Source organism: Pelecanus crispus, chromosome 2 (genome assembly GCF_030463565.1).
Source record: "Pelecanus crispus isolate bPelCri1 chromosome 2, bPelCri1.pri, whole genome shotgun sequence".
Taxonomy (NCBI): domain Eukaryota; kingdom Metazoa; phylum Chordata; class Aves; order Pelecaniformes; family Pelecanidae; genus Pelecanus; species Pelecanus crispus.
Genome location: NC_134644.1, coordinates 142,646,687 through 142,668,735, shown reverse-complemented (window position 1 = coordinate 142,668,735; position 22,049 = coordinate 142,646,687). Strand labels below are relative to the sequence as shown.

Sequence of the window (22,049 nt, the reverse complement as noted above, 5' to 3'; positions counted from 1 at the left end):
TGAAGAGATGGTTCCTGTCTTTGCGTTACTGTTCACATGAAATTCCAAGTGATGCTCCAGAGTCATATTTTGTCTTAGACTTCTGATTACTACAAAATATAAGCAAGTCATGTACTGTATATGACAAGTACAAGTATTTGTCAGATTTTATCTCTATTTATTGTTTACATATTTGTTGATAATAAACAAATAGGTGAACCTCTGGCCTGCAGAGCTGTAGCTTGTGTTGTCTGAAAAAATAATGGTGGGCACAAGCCTTCTGCAAAGGAGTAGGATGCATAATACTGTAGTTAGTGCTATATATTGAGGCGATTACTGGTGGTGTTTTCTGCATCTCAGGATGTATGTAAACTGTGGGACAGTATTTAAAAAAAATTTATGGATGAAAAAGAACAATTCTGTATCATCCTGTCCTTTGGGTAGAGATGTGAGTGGTAGAGACCCGAGGTGAGCAGTGCAGGGTGTTTTGCCCAGTGCAGAGCTACTTTAGAAGAGGAGACAAAAATTCCATGACTGCAGGAGGTTTGGAGGGCTCTGCAGGTTTAGTGGGAATGCTGTCTTGGTAGACAATAGCTGTACAGTGGAATGAACCTGAAGATGCAAGACTGGGTTAGTTTTTAAGAAATCTAGATTAGGCACTTACTAAAGGTTGACAGTATTTTAGAGTAAATAAGCAATAAATGTTAGTGTCAGCTCTTAACTTTTAAAATACTTATTTTCTAAACTTTTCTTTCCTACTAATACAGGAAGCAGAGCTTTTGCTTTGAGAAAGCTCTAAAATCACTGATTACTGCTAGGCACAAAGTTGTGAACATGTTCAAAGTTGGAGGTATAGAAGGTACTTGAACTTACTTGTTCGAGGGGAGACTGAGAGCTGTATGTCTCTGTTTGAGATGAGTTAAAGGCATGAGGCCTAAAATTTGAGTGATTATTTTCTGGGACCAGAATAAGATATGTTGAACTTCTAAGTAAAGAGTCATCAGCGTTAGACCAAAGAGTTTTATGATAAAAAGAAGGCGCACTCAGAGAAATTACTTCGAGCTGTAATTCCTTTTATGCTTATGTGTTGAAATTTCAGTCGCTGTGGTCCTATATCGGTTCTCTCGGTGCTTCTCCTGAGTCTTCACCCTCGTTTCTTGGAAGAACTTCAGTGTGCAGGGAAACTGTGGTGGTGAAACCAAAGATCGATGCTTGTTCTTTCATAAATTTAGGAGAACTCTAGAGTTTGCAGTGCTTGTTAGGCTGCTTTTGGATGGAAGGCTGTTAACTGTTGGATGTCAGGTTTTGTGGTACAGCGTCTGATTTGGTCCTGTTGCCTTTAAGGTGATATTCTTCTGCACAATGCAGTTTTGACTTAAATAGAGCTTGTTGCATTCATTTGAGTAAAAAATAGTAAAAGGACACTAGAGAGGAGTTTGGTAAATGAACTGCGTGAATCACTATTACCTGTTACCCTAGTAATGCCTACAACAACTTTTAAAAAATTCCTGGGATTTAGGTTTATACCTAAGCAATGGTGCATACTTTTAGTAGTTACAAGGTATGGAAAATTAAGGTCTGGTGAGCTAGTAGATAGCGACATTTTTTTAGGTTGCTGGTTCAAATAAGCGCCTTATCAATATATGCTTGGTCAGAGAGTAGCTTAATGTATTGGGTTTTGTTTTAATATTCTTTACAGCAGGCTCCCAATCTTCTCTGTTTCCTAAATAAAATAATACATGTTGAAAGTGATCTCAGGAGGTCATCTGGTCAGACCCCTTGCTCCAAGCAGGACAAACTTGGTTCAGGTTGCTCAGGGCCTTTTTCAGTCAAGTTTTAAGTATCTCCAAGCTGTTGGGCCTTTAACTATTGTGGCGTCATACTAACCTGTTACTGCAAATCAGTTCTCCCATTTTGTTGTTTTGTGTAACTAACTTTGGACAGGGGAAAAAAAAAGCTTTCTAGCTATGGATGACAGTGCTGAGGAAAACATTTGGTACTTACGGAGGGTTGCGTTCTTTGCATGCTCCTTGATGTTAATATGTCATTCACCCCTTAATTGTAGCAGTCAGATTACAAATCTCCCATCTCACTTCTCCATGTTTCATCCGTATCTATCACATTCCAGCATGTGTGCTGCTTGCCTTTGCAAGCCAACTTAAAACACTTACCTAGGGTTTTAAAGACACATTGCTCAGTGGGTGGGATAGGACCACCCTGCTTGTATAGTCATAGGCTTTGCTCCAGAAATAGTATGTTACCTTCCTCCATTGGAATAAGGTTATTGGAATACTTAGCTGCTTGTGATGGTTTAACCCCAGCTGGCAACTAAGCGCCACACAGCTGCTTGCTCACTCCCCCCTGGTGGGATCAGGGAGAGAATTGGAAGAGTAAAAGTGAGAAAATTCATGGGTTGAGATAAGAACAGTTTAATAGGTAAAGGAAAAGCCACACACACAAGCAAAGCAAAACGAGGAGTTCACTCACTGCTTCCCATTGGCAGGCAGGTGTTCAGCCATCTCCAGGAAAGCAGGGCTCCATCACGCATAACAGTTCCTTGGGAAGACAAACGCCATCACTCCGAACGTGCTCCCCTTCCTTCTTCCCCCAGCTTTATATGCTGAGCATGATGTCATATGGTATGGGATATCCCTTTGGTCAGCTGGGGTCAGCTGTCCCAGCCGTGTCCCCTCCCAACTTCTTGCGCACCCCCAGCCTACTCGCTGGTGGGGTGGGGTGAGGAGCAGAAAAGGCCGTGACCCTGTGTAAGCACTGCTCAGCAGCAACTAAAACATCCCTGTGTTATCAACACTGTTTCCAGCACAAATCCAAACTATAGCTCCATACTAGCTACTGTGAAGAAAATTAACTCTCTCCCAGCCAAAACCACCACAAGTTTCTACTTTCATTTGGATCTTACTGGCGTTTAGATCAATGACTTTTTCCACTCTCTGGTTAATACATATCATCTTGCAGAGTATTCTGTTATTGAAAGAGCTACTGGTTTTTATTGAACTATTGCACACAGAAAGTGAAAGGCATCCAAATATTTGTGAAAAACTAAAACCTAGAAATTAGAAGGAAAACCAAACAGGTTAGGCATTTAAGAAGGAGGAAGGAATAAAAGCCTTTATACTTCAGGTACTTGAAAAGAATGTGCCCTTTGTGCTTCGGAATTCTGTAATATTCTCCAATTTTTGCAACTTGACATGTTATTGATGCATTATCTATGACAGCTGCATGGCCAACAGTCCTTGAGAATCAGAAAAGTAGATTGGTTAATAAAGTATGTTGCCCTGTTGTCTTACTGTCTTGCTGTTTTTCTTTAGTGCTACTGTGAGGAATACAGTTAAGGAGATTTAGAAATCGTGGAGGAAAGTACTCAAAATGTTATTAAATCTCTTTAAATGCTTGAGATAAATTACTGTTTAATGAGATCTCCTTTAGGTTATGCAGAAAACTCGAGAAAATACTGTATTTTACCTCACTCTGTTTCTAGACTGTCCACAAAAGAATCCTTGATGGCAGTAACCGATGGAGTCTCTTGAAGATTCTCATATATGTAAATTAGATATTTTAGCTTTTGGGAAGTTCCTCCCCAGGAAGAAGAATGGAGAACGCTGCAGACTTGTAGACCTTTGATAGAATTCAAACGGGTTCCCAGTGGCTTCCTGGAACACTGTCCACAATGAAGAATGGCCAAGGATTTTTTTTATACGTTATCATCTGTATCTTAATGAGTTTAATCTCTGCTCTAGTAAGGAATGAGCACATCTGTCAGGGTGTAAAGATAGCATTTGTGTGTTGTGTACAGAGATTATTTCACAGGCAAGTTTGCATATGGGAGAATTTTGTATCTATATTTTTTTTCTGCCAGGGGGATAAAAGGAGAGGGGTGTTATTAACTAGAATGGACCATTTTTAGGTGATAAAAACAGGAAATCCACAGGATGTTAGTGTACCCATCTTCATGATGTGGAGATAAAAATTTCACAAGCAACAAGGTTTTTTTAGGGTAGAGAGCCTACTGTGTGTGCCATTGTATGGAGGCAACAAGAATGAGGTGAATGCCATTTAACGAGTGTAATTGCCAAGAGACTAAGGAATTTACTGTGAATTGTATTGTTGCTTCAAAAAAGCTCAGTGTTGCTCAGTGTGTTCAATGAGCATTACTAATGCCATCTTTCTAGATAACTTAGGAAAATCTTCAAACCAAACTCGGAAGTTCTCTTGATCCTCTCTCCGAGTTCAGGCTTTTTCCAGATGACCTAAATATAAGAAAGGGCAGTTCAGTTGCTGGAAATGGACCAACTAGTGTAGTGTCTGATTCCACTAGCATTCACTAAATTAATCGAAACCATAGGTGGACCTCCTCACATCCTGTTGAAATATGAAAACAAAGCTGCTCTTTACCTGAGACCGGACTTAGCTGTGGAGTATATATGCATTGGCTTACAGATGGTAACATCTGCTTTTCTTTGTGCAGTTTTGTGTGTGTGTGTTTGTTCCCCCCCTGCCCCCAGCCAATTTTCTCATTAGTTTGCCTTGTTATGAAGGATCACTGGCAATATTCTGGGATGAAATTATAGTAGTCCTTATCATCCTGAGTTTATATGTTGCTGCCATGTGCTTATCTTTGCCTTTGTGTGTGGGCACTCTTACACTCTTGTTTGTTCATCCTGATATTCACTTGGTCCATCGGTGATCTAGTTTGGAAACTAGACCAACAGAAAACTGTCCTTACAAGAAAGTAAATAGCTTTTGTTTGTAACGTTCCTGAAACAGGTTTACTCCAGGTTAGGACAAGTTTCAGTGGCGGCATAAGGGCACAGGAGTTCTGTCTGGGAGGGAGTGGAGTGGGCAGGATGAGGCATGGCAGTGCCAGCTTGGTTGGTTTAAACATTTACAGACCTGTGTCCTAAATTAAGAAGACTTAACAGAGTTTTTGGAGGACCACAGAAAACCTTTGTCAGGTGTTTGGTCTCATAGGTGGAGCAGGTAAAGTATTTGGAAGGATGATCTATTCCAAAACATCAGTTTCTGAAAAGTCAGCATCTCTGCCAGTTGATGATACTGTGTTTGTGTCTGTCTCTTCAGTTATCATATATGCTGCCTTTCTGTGTTTACATTATGTGTATTTCTTGAGTCTCTGCAGGCATCTCCCCTCGATAATGTTAACTCTTACTTGGGAAAGTTGTTTTTGTATGTAGCACTCAGCTGCTCCTTGTGAGAGACTGAATGTCCACTGGAAATCCTCTGCTGTAAGTGTTCCTGCTATCACTTCCTGGATGATTGTTTTATCTTCCTCAGACAATCTGGTTAGGTCAGGAGTGAAGGATGGAGAAATGGGATAATGCTGGTTAGGGAAGTAGGGAACTGAACGATCAGCTCAATGGATAGAGTAGTTGACTGTGGAGTTTTGTTGTATTTGACTGCTGTAACTTGGTGTTGAGTGACAAGGTATAACTAAGATGAGCTGTATCATCTTTGAAAACAGTGTTTATGAGCATACAGGATAATGGAAAAGTGTTTATTACTTTACAGGGGCAAGCAGTTGAATTCCAAGGCAATCGGGTGATTCTGCAAACTAGTGAGTTCGTAGTGAGAAAGTCAGTGGAAGACCACTGAATTTTGCACTTTGTTGTACCTCAGTTTACCTTAAAACAGGTTTTAGCATTTCAGTATGAGGATTGATTTATAATCTCCTGCCCAGATGGAGTCATTTTGAGGGGATGTTAATTTTGAAGTGTTTACTTTTAGCTTACGGCTTGTACATTGATTTAAAGTTGCACCTAGGTTGCTGCTGCCCCTTCAATTCATATGATGAATCTCATTTAAATACTTCCCCTTATTGCTTCCACTATTTTGCATTTATTCTTGGAACACTTACAAATGCATTCTGTACAATTAACTTTCATGTATTTGAAGTTAAACTGCATTGTGAAATTCAGACAATCCTATGTTTGGAACCTTATCTGATATTAGCTTTCCTGTATAAAATCCTACTGCTCTGTTTGTGATTTACCATTACCAGCTGCTTTCTTTTTGTGGTGTGTGTGCATGCACATTTGTGTATTTGTTGCACTTTGTTCAGCCCTTGTCCTTGGGATGCTACATTTAACAGTTCCTGTTTCTGAAGCAGCAAATTTACCAGGTGTCAGATCTCTAGCTTATAATTCTCAAGGCTATGTCCCGTCAGAGCAACCCGCGCTGTTCGCGCCTTCCAGCAGAGCTGGAATTCAAAACTGTCTCTTGTTTTGACTTCCCCAAGAATAAAAGTTTCCCAATGTACAAGTGGAAAATGGTGGCATTATTCTCTGTTCATATAAAATATAGGTGGATATTCAGCATCCACTTGAGGTAGTCAATGGGAAAGTGTGTCATTGAGGCCACCAGATCTCTAAACCTTTAACTGCGTGATTGTTTTGTTCTGTTTAGTTCTTCTGCTGGCTTGAAAATAGTCTGAAATCTTGCATGAAGTAATTATTATATCAGTTAATTATCACTAAACGCGGGGGAAAATCATTAGGCTCTCTTTTTGTCAATCTGTTTATCCATCTATAAAATGATTTGCGTAGATTCACTTTCAGATTTCAGGTACATATTGCTTCCAAAATGCATCTCCCCTTTCATTCACTATGGGCAAGAAGGCTTTTCTTATGAATTGTATTTCAAAGGTGGTAATCTTTAAAAAGCAGTCAAACTTAGTATATCGGAGACAGTGTATGTAAGAATGAGTCTCACTTTGATATAGCTGGGTATTTTCACCTAGCATGTGATGGGAAGCCTGTGATAGTCAGCTTTCTCAGATCCCAGAACAGAGATGTCTCCCTGAAGAAGACAGGAGGATTTAGGTTTCCCCATTTTCCCAAAGCACTATGAGAAGAAACTGGCATTTTGTTTATTTGGTTACTGAATTCAAATATTTACTTTGATATTGTAGAGTGAAAAATGACAGAAGTGATGGTTCAAATTTTTTTTTTAATGTGCTAGATCAGTCCTGTGTATGCTTCCTACTTTTTCTGCTTTGGCAAAATGGTTTTGTTCTTTAAAATAAAGATTTAAGTATTATTCATTATTAAATAGTTGCATGAATAGCTGCAAGGCACTAATTCTGTTCTGGTTTTCACCAAGGAGATAACAAAGAGGTGAGGGATGTTCTTTGCAGGAGTATTTCCTAATATTGGGAATGCATTTTTAAAGCAACTTACCTAACCAATAGTAGAACTAGCAGATGTTTTCAGGAGATGCAAAGTGTTATGCTTTTGTGTGACTGAATTAATGAAAGCTTTGTCTTTAATGTGCAAAATGTTTGGGGTTGGAGAAATGTATCAGATGCCTCCTTAGAAGTCTTACTAAAAATGTGCTGACCACGTGAAACCTTTACTTGTAATTTAGTGGATAATGCCTTTTTCTATATTACAAGTTTAATTTAATACCTCCTTCAGATAGTGTGTTTTGTGAAATGATTTTTTTTAATTTATTTATCTGTAGGTTCCTTCAGAGAAATCGGAATCCTTTGCATCCATGTTGAGACGCTCTCCTTTAATTCAGATGGGACCTGCCAAAGATAAAATTGCCATTGGTCGAATATTCCATGTTGTAGAAGATGATCTTTATATAGATTTTGGTGGCAAGTTTCACTGCGTGTGCAAAAGACCAGAAGTAGATGGAAAGTAAGTAATAAACTTACGGTAAGCTATTAACATATGTGAATGACATACTGAAATGCATAGCTGCTGGGATTTGACCATCTTCTGGACTGAGCATGGATAGTTTGTATGAATTTTGTGGTTTAAACTATGGAAGTTTACATATTGTGCAGAATGAAAGTATGATCACAAACAGATCTGTGTAGCTCAGACATCACTGTCTTGAATGCAGATTGCTTTGCAAGTTTGCATTATTGCTATCTACATTATTCCAACCTATGATGACCAAATGAAGTTACTGGGTGTTTTGTCACTGAGGAAAGGGGAGATTGTTATCATCAGAGTTGTTAAAACAAGTGCTATTTATTGAAATGCTTAGGAGTTTTGTGAATGTGGAACTTTAATCCCATGTAAATTGTAAACCTCCTTAGGCACTGTCTATGCTAAATATATATACATGAGGTGATGTGCTGGGGACTTTGCACGTTATTTGTGATAATATGGTTCATAATAGATGATCAGTGCTAATGTGGCCAAATATTTCATATTGTAGAAGAAGATTTTATATAGATTCTGGTGGCAGGTTTCACTGTGTGTCCTGAACTAGAATAACTGTGGTGAGACTAAAACAGTTGTGTTGGGGAATGCAGTAGTTAAAGAGCTGAAAGATAAGCAAGCAACAAATTCTAGTGGAAATTGCATTTATAAGCTTTGTAAACTGTCATTATCACCTTATGATTATGTATTATTCAAAAATACCTTGTCTATTTAATTTGTCTCTGGGTTGCTTTAGCACTTAGTTTTTAATATATAGGCAAAATACCATGTTTTTGAGTTCATAACATCAGAGTATTATAGTCCATCTCTTTTCCTTGAGAGGAGAATGATCTCTGTTAATCTGCAAGATCACTGTGTCTAAACTGTTAAATATGATTCCTGATAAAGAGTTCTGAAAAATTTGATTTTTTTAAAAAAGATTTAACAGAAATAATCACACGTTTGTGTGCAAGTTTGTGATAGTATTTTATCAGAGCATTTGTATACTGAACTTCCATTTTTGACAGGTCTATGACTTTCAAAGCAAATATGATTGATAGCCCAGGATAAACAGAGTCCTTTGTGCCAGTCACATCTGGCAGCAGGTGAAGATTTTCTTAGTCTTTTGCCGCTGCTGTAGCGGTAAAGCCTTTGTTGCTCTTTATGTCTCTTGCTCATTCTAAATTGAGATGAGCTTTGCCTTTCCCAATACCATTCTTGCATGCCTGAGGAGTGTTTCTATATTCATTGGAATTTATGACCATTCATTTTGTTTTTGTAGTACAGTTTAGACCGAAGCTTCCTGTTCAGCTGACCTAGCCTTCTGCCAGGCCCACTCAGCTTTTGCAGATTGGGGAAGACCCTTCTAGAGCATTGAGGAGTTTGTCCTTAGAGATCAATGGCCTCTTCTGGGCACTTTTTCCTGTCAGGACAGCTTCTTGTCTACCCTGAGTAAAGCAAAGTCTACTGTCCTGAAGCCCAGATCTCTCTTCTGCCACTTACCTTTCTCACTTTCCTTCAGCATTTAAGCTCTGTCATTGGTGGTCACTACAGCTGAGGTTGCCATCAGCTACCATGTTCCCAAACGGTTTTTTCCTGCCCATGAGTAATGTGTCCAGCAGAAGACCTGCCCTAGTTGGGCTGTCTGGCACCTCTGGAAAAAGATGTCACTAGGGCACTCACTCTGGATTGCTTTCTCTGCTCTCTGTTTGTTTCTGCTTGAGCAGACATGAGGACATTTTAAGTCCCCTGTGAGAATCAAGGCCTGCAATCATGAGGTGGCTTCTCATTGTTTGAATGAGGCTTCATCCGCTCCCCCTTTCTGATCAGACAGCAGACGTCCACCGTGACACTGTCTTTGTTGGTCTCCTCTCCGATTCAGACCTGTAGCTCTCAACTGTCTCCTTTTATGGTTCAGAGCAAGGCTCCATGCACTCATGCCCCTTCCTTGCTTGCAGTGCAGCCCCCTTTAACTTGTACCATGTTTGCTTGCGTGCTTCCTCCCACATTTGGGGAGCGGGCACCTTCGTGTATTGTCTTGAAATCCCTAGCTACGGTTCATTCACCTTGTGAATGCTGAGCCCACCTTGTGTGGTGTTAATATCTTATTTTGTCATGGTACTCTGGAATGCTTGGTTGGCAAGACCAGTTGGGGGAAGGTAATGAAATACATCTTCCTAAAAAAAGCTCACAGGCAGCAGGCAGACAAGTGAGACTTTCCACTCCTTCCCTGCTCTTGTCTTTCTCCTAATGCTGTATGTCTTTTCTTCCCATGCACGTTGGGTGGTACAATGGGAAATGAGGCCTAAGGAAATTGTTGTTGGAGTAGATGCTTCCAAGTGAGTCAGTTGTCCATTGAACGCTGGGAGCATAAGCCTGGGGCTGAGAGGATCTAGACTAGTTATATTTTTGGCAGCCTGTTATAATGATAAAAACAAGCAGATCCACATAAGGCTTGTTTGTGCTTCCCTCTCACTGTTTTTGAGTGGGAGTGGAGAGAGGGAAATCAACAGCCTGGGCATTTTTAATGAAATAAATTTGGAACTAAAGGCGGTAGTTCACAAAATAATACAGACAGCACTTACAACATTGAGGATGTAGTGGAAGTAACAATGTTGATACTCTGTATCTAATGGGCTTAGAGCGTTCATTTGAGATGTAGGTGACTGATTCAAATCCCCTTTCTCCTCAATTCATTCCGAGAACCTGAATTTGTCTCTGACTTGTTAAGTGTTTAAATGCTATATGAACCTAATTCTCTAAATAAAAATATTTGTGTAAGAAAATAAGTAATTGAATTAAGTCTTGCCACCTTTTTCCAATTCATTGTGTTTCTGGAATTGGAATTTCTAAAATTTACATGGATTTACAAAAAATTGCAGTCACAGGCAATCTTTTGGTCTGTTGTTTAGCCTGTAGCTTCTCATAAGGTGCTGTGTCATATAACATAGCTGTACCAGTTCATTTCTAGCAGGGATTTGTAACACAAAATTTGCAAAGTACTCATGGAATCAAAACCAAACATGGAAAACTGCTATCTTAGCTAGCTGTGTATGCCATCAATAGCATTCACGTGCTGCTGAGTTTGGATCTCCCTGCTTATTAAAAAGTAGTGGGAAGACTTACGCCTTTGCTTGTACAATTGCTTTGATCTGCTTACATAGTAAAGACAGCAGCTCATTGATTTACAGAGTAAAGTTTGCCTTATCAGAACAAATACTATCTTTTCATATGCTGGCCTCTTAGTAAGTGTGAAGGCTTAGAGTCTTTCGATGGATGCTGACCTCTTCTTGGAAGGCAATAACTGCTTTTGATCAGCAGAATAAAGGTCAAACTAGTGCTAGAGTATCTTCTACTAAAGCTTGAAAGTAACTGGGTAGAATTTGCAGTGTGTATTTAGATGTGTACCACCTTACGTTGGTGACTGAACTAAGACTTTGTTACTGTTATTTCTGTGAATTCACTTGCTGAGAAAAGTGACTATCACCATATGGTACGTGAGTGTAATCAGAACTGTTTACTGTTTTGTTTGCAAAATGTTTAGTGTTTGTGCCAAGGAGAATAGTGGGCATTTCAATTTACAGATAGTAGACTATTTCTTGAAGGCCATCAATTCAGGACAGAACCACCAGATTTAATCTTCAGACGTGGAAATTCATGATACCATTTTTATGAAGTCAGTCTTGAGAGCATGGGTCTTCTAGGACCTGTATTCTGATGCTAATCTTTAGTTTTACTATATTGACTTTTCAGGTATTTGGCAACTCCTCCAAAATATTAGTTTAGCATCTTTAAAGGAAAAAAACCCTCTCTCCATGAGGGCATCTCCATGAGGACATGTGCTTTTGATATTTCCTTGGTCATTTGGCTTTTTTCTCACCAGAAGTCAACTATTTTCATGATACTATAATACAATTTTCTTTTTCTTATATAGTGTCCTTTGCTCTTTGAAAGTGCTAGAAGTTACTTGAAAAGAAACAAAAATCCTACAAGAGGTTCTTGTCTGTAAAGCTTGTTCTCTTAAATTGCTCAGCCCTGATCCTAACAGTTGTGATTTCTTGGGATGTCCAAGTGAAAGACCCTGTAGTGCTACCACCATGTGGCCATAAGAAAGGATTCCACGTTCAGGACTGTCTTGGGTAAAAGAGGAACTAGAGGAAAAGGTGTCCCTCACTTGGAAGATTTGAAGTAGCTACATAAATAAATTTTTTCCATCAGTTCTTCTAAAGTAAACTTCAACCTTTAAAAAACCCGACCAAACAAAAAAAAAGCAACCAAAAAAAACCCCCAAAGCAAGCAAAACAAAACAACACAAACTATTAAGTAAAAGAAACCTTAGAACAGTAATGATGCAAAATTTAAATTGAATAAACATTTGAAGAACCTGCTAGCTATTTTCTTTTGTTTTTTGCTGACTGTTTTCCTTCTTCCTATCCTCTTTGGGTGTATTGGGTTTGTGTGGCAAGGTTTTGGGAGCAGGGGGGCTACAGGGGTGGCTTCTGTGAGAAGCTGCCAGAAGCTTCCCCTATGTCCAATAAAGGCAATGCCAGACGGCTCCAAGACGGACCAGCTGCTGGCCAAGGCCGAGCCCATCAGCGACGGTGGTAGCACCTCTGGGGTAACATGTTTAAGAAGGGGGAAAAAAACCTGCACAACTGCAGCTGGCGAGAGGAGTGAGAATATGTGAGAGGAGCAACTCTGCAGACACCAAGGTCAGTGAAGGAGTGGGAGGAGGTGCTCCAGGCACCACAGCAGAGATTCCCCTGCAGCCCGTGGTGAAGACCATGGTCAGGCAGTTTGTCCCCTTGCAGCCCATGGAGGTTAACAGTGGAGCAGATATCCACCTGCAGCCCGGGGAGGACCCCATGCCAGAGCAGGGGGATGTGCCCGAAGGAAGCCATGACCCCGTGGGAAGCCCATGCTGGAGCAGGCTCCTGGCAGGACCTGTGGACCCATGGGGAGAGGAGCCCAAGCTGGAGCAGGTTTGCTGGCAGGACTTGTGACCCCGTGGGGGACCCACGCTGGAGCAGTCTGTGAAGAACTGTAGCCCGTGGGAAGGACCCACGTTGGAGAAGTTCATGGAGGACTGTCTCCCGTGGGAGGGACCCCACCCACGCTGGAGCAGGGGAAGAGTGTGAGGAGTCCTTCCCTGAGGAGGAAGGTGCGGCAGAGACAACGTGTGATGAACTGACCGCAACCCCCATTCCCTGTCCTCCTGTGCTGCTTGCGGGGAGGAGGTAGAGAAAATCGGGAGTGAAACTGAGCCTGGGAAGAAGGGAGGGGTGGGGGGAAGGTGTTTTAAGATTTAGTTTAATTTCTCATTACTCTACTCTGATTTGATTGGTAATAAATTAAGCTAATTTCTCCAAGTCAAATCTGTTCTGCCCACGATGGTAATTGCTGAGTGATCTCTCCCTGTCCTCATCTCAATCCATGAGTGGTTTTTTCCTATCTCATTCTCTCTGCTCTCTGCTCTGCCAACAGCTGAGGAGGGGAGTGATAGGGCGGCTTGGTGGCACCTGGTGTCCAGCCAAGGTCATCCCACCACATTGGGAAAGCTGTTTCACAGGATTGCAAAAAGTATATTGCATTAGCAGCATTGATGGTGTTGAGATCTGAAGCATGCATCAGCTTAGTTAGAGACCAAAGATATTGTTGGTAAAATCTCACTGGGGTCAGGCAAGGATGTATTTGGTAATAAATATCAACAGCATTTTGTTGTTTGGGATTTATTTAATGTGACAGGAGTATTTATTACCCCTATGATTTCAAGGTCTTACTAAATATGTACTGTACTTATTTAGTATATACTGTAATTAGTAAAAACATGATACACTTTGACTTAAATGCTATGTTAAATTCATGTTTTATGCCAACAACATAGAGCAATTCTGTAAAGCATCCAGCATTTATACGAATGAGAAAGGGTTTGTAGGAAAGTAAGGGTAAAGTAACTTTTCAGCTACAGGAAGAAGGTGGTGTATTTTTTTCCTTTCTTTGAACATGCAGAGGAAATGAAGTTCTAAAGAGGAAAGTGTCAGTCTTAGATCTCCAAATGAGCAACAACTTAATCCATGGCAAAAAAGTGCTGTTACAGCCTGCTTCTGCCATTATCAGATGGAATTCCTAAGAACCAGAAAATGCGGGCAGGGGTTGTGCTGACACTGCCTGTTGCATGGTCTGCACCTGTACTGTTAATGACCCATTCCCATCAAAAGCACAATGGCTTTCAGCAATTTTCTAAAATGTAGGATTGCAGGACCAGCTTCCAAAGGGGATTAAACTGCACCTCTCCATGCCAGTGTAATGAAGCTTTATTTTCAAAGACTGCTGTAACCCTCCAGCAACTCCAGTATTATCAGGCTGTAGGATCAGAAAGACACTTCCTTTATGTTTGAGTATGCAGCTGGTGCAGGGATTTCCAGTATATCCTGTGGCGATTTTACTTGACACCTTTTATACTGTGCATATTTGCCAAACTTAAATAGTAGAGAAGGGAAGAAACCATTTGATGCTGGTTGTGATTTAGAACATGACAGCTTAATGAGCATCATAAAACATTACCTAATGCTGTTTCTGTAAATTGTATCAAAATATTTATGCTTTTTGAATGGTTGCCAGGGTGGATTTTATTTGGGAAACATTTTAAATTCTTCTCGTTTTGTTCTATTTTTAAAATATTTTATAGATAAGAGCAGGATGGAATCCAGTTAAAAATAATTTATCTTTTTAGACTAGGTAATGTGAATAAGGCTGGCTGTTTTCTAGCACATCCATTTTATTAAGACAGTCTTAAATTTAAGGTAATAGTGGTATGTGAAACTATTTAAAAGATCTTGTAAGATTATAAAAAAAAAGTCAATTTTTGAAAAAAGGTGCATGGAGAGAGATGCTCTGCAGGGGGGATGATTTCAATAAGACACCATTTAGTTTAGTTCCAGCTTGTGTATTAAACAAAGTCACTGCATTAAGCTGGAGGGTGAGTTTGGAGTTAACTACTCCGTTTTGATGCCATGTGAATATGCTTCTGGAATAATTAGTGCATCTTTCAACTGGAATGAGCTACCTCACACAAAGCACTGAGTCAGCTACCTCCATCTCGGTGTGCGCCAAAGGTACTTGCACAAGGGAAGATGTCAGTGTGTGGTAAATTCACCCTTTGCTTGCTGAACCCTGGTTCCCCTGACTGTTGTGTATATAATGCTGCAAGATTACTATGGAAAGGTTTAGAGAGACGATGTTAAAGACATAACTTTTCCAACTCTTAACCTTTAAAATTGAAGACCAGACAGCTGGCAGGAGGCTGGCCTGATAGAGAGACCCAGCACCCCGCTCCCTTCCCCGAGGCCTTCGCTCTTTCATTGCCAAAGGAATCGCAAGCATCAAATTCACGCTTAACCCGGTGTCTGTGACTAACTGGGAGTAAAGTCTCTGAGTAGCAGCATGGGCCACCTGTAGGATACAGATCTGGTGGCAGTGGAGAGACTTAATGATATTTTCCTTAGAGTATGTATTTCTTCCCTATCCTATACTGCTGCTAACTGGAGTGGTGCTGTTCTGGCAGCCTGGTACATCCTACAGCTTTCTTGTCAAACTTTGAATGTTGATGGAACTGCTGAAAAAAAAAACAACCTGGTAATTAATGTGATATATAAAGGAAACATTTCTTGCTGCAGTAATGCTGATTTTAGTTTTACATGTTTGTTTTTATGGTGGTCTGCTTCCTTTTTACTGCCTGTTGCCAGCAAAATAGCATCTATCTGTAATATGTAATTCTCAAGGGGAAAGAAGGAAATTACTAACCAGCAGTACAAGCGATACAATAAATGACGCTTTTGCAAGTACAGTATTCAAACTCATGCAGATGCAGGAAAAAAGGTTGTATGAAAGAGACCGAAAACGTATAGAAACTTAGTAATTTTTTAAGATTATTGATGCATGTTGAAGGTACTGATAAAATGCACACTATGCTGGGTTGGTGTGCAAAGTTGCTTTTGATTTCTGTGGTGTAGTCTTGCTTAGAAAAGGCTCAGGGTCTGTTGAGGAAAATTTTTTTAACTCCCACTTTTGGTAAGTGAGGAGAATGAGCACCAGTAACTATACCAGCAGCATTTTCTTATTCTATTTATGTGTTCAAATTGTTGCTGTTAGCTCATCGGCATTAAATCGGTGACTTCCTCCTTCGCTGCTTCCCTTCTTTTGTAGTTTTCATTCCCAACAGATCAGTCTTTTTCTCACAAGTCTTTCTGGTAGTAACCACACTGTAGAAAAACTCTTACAAGAAGATGGAGAAAATGTATAACCAGTCTCTTACAGGGAATACATTATCTTCCTTCTTTCCATCATCTTTTGCTGCCATTGCCTTGTTCATGTGCTCTGTTGTTAACTATTTGTACCACTTCCAGGCTTGTTCTCTGTATTCTTTTTTTCCAATACTGATTGCTAATATCTATTTCAAATATAAATGTAATGTAATTACATTTATAATTAATTACGGTTTTATATTATTGTATCTATTCAGTATTATATAAGTTAGTAAGCCTTTTTAGCTTACATATTATTGCTCGCATTTTTACCAATGTTTTCCTACTGAACTGTTAGAATTTGTAGTTTTGTTGTGTGTTTTTAAGCAGTCACCATGTTTGAGGTGGCTGTATTGCAGCAGTGTATGATATGTTCCTTCTAATAATGCTTTTGGAAAGTTTTATAAATAATTTTTGGTCATTTATACATAATTAAAGCAGAAATTACATAACTTACTAAAATACCTACTAACATAATCTTATTTAGTCAACATGAACACTTACCTGGCCTTTCACACAAAATTTGCTCTATTCTTTTGTTATCAGCTCTGAATTTTTTTGTTTTGTTTGGAAAGGATTTCTTGCCTATCAAATAAAAAATTAGGGGCATAAGTAAGCAACCTGGGAGAATTTGGTAAGTTTATATGACAATGATTTCCTTTGTGCCTATAACTTCAAATAGTTTATGTCTACCAGTGCCATGTTGCTAATATGTTTGTAATACTAAATAGCTGTCTGAAATCAAAGCAGTCTTCATACTTCCCTGCTCCTTCCTCACCCTCCGTAGCTTCCAAGTTGTCCTACCTATGAGGTAAGCACCTGCTTATTGCATTTTGAAAGATGAACTTAGACCATATTAATTTTGAATTGTTGCATAATTATGACCTGGTCAAATTTGCCGAGGTATAAAACAAAGTGTGCACACACACTTTCCTGAATCTGTTCCAGTTTGTCTCTTTTATGGAAGACATAACCAGACAGCTGGTCTCCACACTGTGAAAACCAGTCTCTTTCTGTGATTAAAATTACCAGAATGTCATGTTGAAATTCTCTGAGGACCAAGGTGGTTTGCACTAGTCATCAGCAAACTTGGGTTTTGGTACTCTGGTCAGCTTTCGGTCTCAAACTTTGCCCAAATTCCAGGGAGAAATGGTAAGCAGGATTGATCTTGTTGTCCTGTTCCCACATACCAACATTGCAACTTAAAAAGGAAGCCTTATTGTTTATATTGAAGAGGGCTAAATTCAAGGAGGTGGCATGAACTCCCTTTTCTACAAAGCTTCCATACAGCGCAATTCGCCATTGCTCCGAGCCCAAACAATGCACACGGTGCCACTCTGTCTGCTGTCGAACAATTTCAGCTCTATTTTTTTCAAACAGGCATGCAGAATAGCTGTGTGATTGCAAACTTAATCTGTGTACTTCAGCAAATAACCTCTAACTTATTTATAGCAGTGTGCATTTTGGAAATTATACCATTTTTATCCCCTATGGACATAGCTTATTATTTGCTTGGTTACTTTACAATTGTGACTGTTTTTACCACCCACTGTATATCGTTCTTCAGTGGTTATTTTCAACCACAAATGGAGGTGTTGGCTTTGTGTGGTTCTGTAATACACAAGACTGTGCTTCTAGAGTTCCTGGAGCCCAAAGTCTGTAAACATTTTTTTTGGACTATACTATAAATTTTTCGTCACAGATAGGTACTTTAGAGTTTAGTGAATGTAATTATACCATGGGACAGGTGTTCATTATCAAAAGTACAATTAATCCATATTAATGAGGCACCTTATGCAGCATTTGGTACGGAGTATACAGCATAGACCTAGGATTACAGCTATAGCAATGCGTGCGAGCCTGCAAATCACTTTTTCACCTTTGTTTTCACTTCTGTCACTAGTTTAAAGTAGCAGAGAGTTATGAAATTTGATGGCCTTTGGAAGAGAAAAACCCCACAAAACTAGTAGCATTTACTGGTGAAAATCTTGTGCCAGCTTTATCTTCCCAGGGCATCATGATAAATGGGAGATGGAATATGCTGTATAAAACATCTTGGGAGAACAAAGCAGTCTATAGGTGGCCTGGAGCTTTTTTGGCAGTGTCAAAGTCTGTAAATACTCACTAAGCCACACTTTTTCTTCATATGTGGACGTGCACACATACACGATAGGAAAAAAAAAAGGCTTGGGAAACTTATTACTGCATTGGAAGGCTTGAGTGTTGTCTGTAGAAGATGAGGTAGGTTAACTCTCTTTTCCCCTAATTCCGGTATTGGATGTCAAGAACTGTAGAAACTAGAATTACAAGCTCATGACTTGGCAGAATAATTAAAATTGCTTCTAGTATTTTGTTTTGAAATTGATGAGAGTAAATGACTTGAGTCTCTGTATGCTGCATACTCTTTTTTTTGTTTTCCCCATGCTTTGGAGAAGGCCTCGTGGTTTGCATGCAGGGAGGAGCTCTCTCACTTAAATATTTCTAGTAAAGTATAATTAATTACCTCAATAGCTAGAAAAGGCTCCAGGATTCTTATTTCAGATTTAGAAGATTACAATTTTTAGTGAAAACCCTAAGGCTCCCCAACTTGTTTCACTGACTCTAGCTGACAGTGGATGGGGTAGGGACATGCCAGTTAAATAGGCGTCTGGTACTTTTCAGGGGTACAGGGAACTGTACTTTACTAAACTGCATAGCAGAGCGAGGTGCAGATGTTTCTGGCTTAAAGCCTGGTCAGTTTGACCTGTTCCTGTAACAGAGGTAAGGGCTAGGTGAAAAAGCAGCCCGGGTTACCAAAGCAGTCTAACTGCTTTATTAGGTTGTGGGTAACTATGTGCTAAACCCTCTTCTTTGTGTAATGAGTTGAGGTGCAGTGCTGCGTTGATCTGGCCTTTGATTTCAATTCAGAAGCCAGCTTGGTCTAAACTAGCTCATGGGCTCTGCATGGCAATCTACTGGGAGGTGTAGACTTGCCCAAAGACAGAAGCTATTTAGTTTCTAGGTTGAGAAACTGAATTAATGACGGTTTGGACCAAATGTGAATTACAAGTCTTCATATAACATAGATCTTACTCAGGAAAATTAATGCTATCATATAACCATGAAGTGGTAATTATTCATCCCTCTGGAATAGTTTCAGTAAGTGACTGAGAAGGGAATTAACACAACTAGGGAAACACTCTGCAGGTAATATGTCAACCTTGAGCGCTTCAGAAGGCATAAGTCAAGCCTTCTACAAATCATGATATTAAAATTGTTTTTATTTTTTGTTTTATTTCTTTTTGGGTTCTTTAGTCTTTGGGTTCAAATAACTTTTTTTAACTTGGCAGAGTAGGAATTTTTAATTAAACCAACTTTTTTTTAAAAGGCAATTGAGCTTCTTGTGTGACAGTATAGCTGCAAGAAGCAAGACTTTAAGACTCTAAATATCAGAAAGATAAGATAAAGTTGTTTAATATTAGCAAAGCTAGAGATGTTTTACAGAATTATTGCACTGATAATTCTTCTCAGTCTGCTATATAAAGATTACTCCAGCTGGAGGCCAGTAACTAGCAGTGTACCCCAGGGGTCAATACTGGGTCCAGTCCTGTTTAACGTCTTCATTAATGACCTCAGTGATGGGACAGAGTGCACCCTGAGCAAGTTTGCATAGAGTACCAAACTCAGAGGAGTTGTTATACAGGGTGGTTGTGCTAGCATCCAGAGGGACCTCGACAGGCTGGAGAAGTGGGCTGGCAGGAACCTCATGAAGCTCAACAAAGAGAAGTGCAGAGTCCTTCCCCTGGGGAGGTACAACCCTAGGCACCAGTGGATGCTGGGGCCACCTGGCTGGAAGGCAGCTTGGCAGAAAAGGCCTTGGGGGTCCTGGTGGGCACCAAGTTGAACATGAGCCAGCAGTGTGCCCTTCTGGCAAAGAAGGTGAATGGTGTCCTGGGCTGCACTAGACAAAGCATTGCCAGCATGTGGAGAGAGGTTGCCCAGAGAGGTAGTGGAGGTCCCATCCCTAGAAACATTCAAGGTCAGGTTGGATGGGCCTCTGAGCAACCTGATCTGGTTAAAGCTGTCCCTGCTCACTGCAGGGGGGTTGGGCTAGATGATCTCTAGAGGTCCCTTCCAACCCAAAGCATTCTATGATTCTATGATTCTCTTCCACTCAGACCTGGTGAGGGCAGACCTGGAGTCCTGTGTCCAGTTTTGGGCTCCCCAGTTCAAGAGACAGTCCAGTGAAGGGTCCCTAAGATGATGAAGGGACTGGAGCATCTCTGCAATGGGGACAGGCTGAGAGAGCTGGGACTGTTCAGCCTGGAGAAGAGGAGGCTCAGGGGGATCTCATCAATGTGTAGCAATACCTGAAGGGAGGGGACAAAAGAGGACAGAGCCAGGCTTTTTTCAGTGGTACCCCATGGCAGGACCAGAGGCAACGGGCACACGCTGAAACACGGGAGGTGCCCTCTGAACATCAGGAAACGCTTTTGCACTGTGAAGGTGACTGAGCACTGGCACAGGTTGCCCAGGGAGGTCGTGGAGTCTCCATCCTTGGAGGTACTTAAAAGCTGTCTGGACATGGTCCTGGGGGACCCTGCTTTGAGCGGGGGGGGGGCCTGGACCAGGTGGCTTCCAGAGGTGTCTTCCAATCTCTGCTGTTCTGTGATCCTAAGATGATAAGTTGATAGAAGATCTATCTGCCTGACTGAAGGTGGCGGCCATTGATGATTTAGTCACACATTTGTATTTACAGTCAACTGTCTGTACAGAGGGATGGCTCATCAGAGGGAGGAGTGGGTCTTGACTGCCACTTGGAATAGGCCCAAAAGACTGATAAAATTAATTCTGTTACTCCTACACACCAAACTCCTGACAGATGCTTTTCTTCCCTTGACGCTTTCTGTAACTCCTTGTCAGCCTATTTAGATGCTGTTATCCAACCAGGGCACAAAAGCAGGTAAACTCCTACAAAGCAAGGTAAGACTTTGAAGGCCAAGTGTTTCTGAGCTGTATAGGGGATTCAGCTGCTTTGCTATTATTGGGCAGCTCAGCAAATCTGAATAAAAAGAAAAAACAGTGTTTAGAGGCAAAAATAAGTAACATTTTATTGCATGTCTATCATTTAAAAATAATTTCCTTTCCTTTTCTCTTCTGCTCGCTAATATGCTAACAAAACCGACACAGTCCTTGCTGTCTCTGTTTTCACATGTGCTTGTGCAGAGCTAGGATGGGAATAGAAATTGAGTATAATTTTTGTATCAAATATTTTGGAGGAAGAAGCAGAGGCAATAGAACAACTAAAGCAACATGTAGCTTATTGCCCTTTCTGAGTAAAGAGTGTCTGAAAACGCGCTCTTTGCTGTTGTGTTTGCTTGCCTGATTTTTCTTAAATTTTTAAGATTAAATTTAAAATTCTAGGCAGGTATTGCTGTTGTGCTGGAAGAAATGCAGTGTAAATAAAGACTCATCTATTTAAAAAGAAAAAAAGTGTTACTCTTCTAAGAGTGTTCAGTAGCTGTTAAAACTTGCCTTAATAAATTTTGGAGTCTGTGTGTGGTCACTGCTGCCATGGCTCTGTCAGCATTTTAGGCATGATAGCAGCCAAGCAGGGATGCAAATGTCTGTTGCTTTGTGAACTTGCTGAACGTAGGCATGATTTATGGACACTGAAATATGAAGTACGATGATAGTCAATCATGGAGTGCCTTTTTTTTTTTTTTTTTTTAACAAAATCAAAGCTCTTTTTTCTTTTGTGGTAGCTGTCAAGAGAGGCAATTTTTCTATTTTCCTGTCTTAGCATTTTACAACAATTTATTTTTTATCTAAAGAACTCAAAATCCAGCCACCCAGTCTGGGTGAGAAATAATAACACCCCTCCAGTCCTCCAAATGCTGAAGGAATTGTTCTGAAAAATACTGAAGCTATATTTTTAAATGAACTGCTTTGAGACTTGGCAGGCTCTGATGACATGGAAAAGTGCACATAATGTGGTCACACTGCGTGAGCATGTACCCACTTAACCGAGAAATTGAGATACGACTCTAAAGGCAGGGATATAACCACTGGATACAATGAAAAATGCCTATCACTTATT

General features: G+C 40.3%; 1 protein-coding gene across 1 annotated transcript in view; it reads left to right on the top strand.

Moving 5' to 3' along the window:
* TPD52 (tumor protein D52) overlaps window positions 1-22,049 on the top strand; it is a 110,275-nt gene that overhangs the window by 33,002 nt on the left and 55,224 nt on the right. Inside the window, exon 6 of the mRNA XM_075704865.1 lies at window positions 7,474-7,655. Coding sequence (XP_075560980.1) covers window positions 7,474-7,655 — 182 coding nt within the window. The remainder of the gene's footprint in view (window positions 1-7,473; window positions 7,656-22,049) is intronic.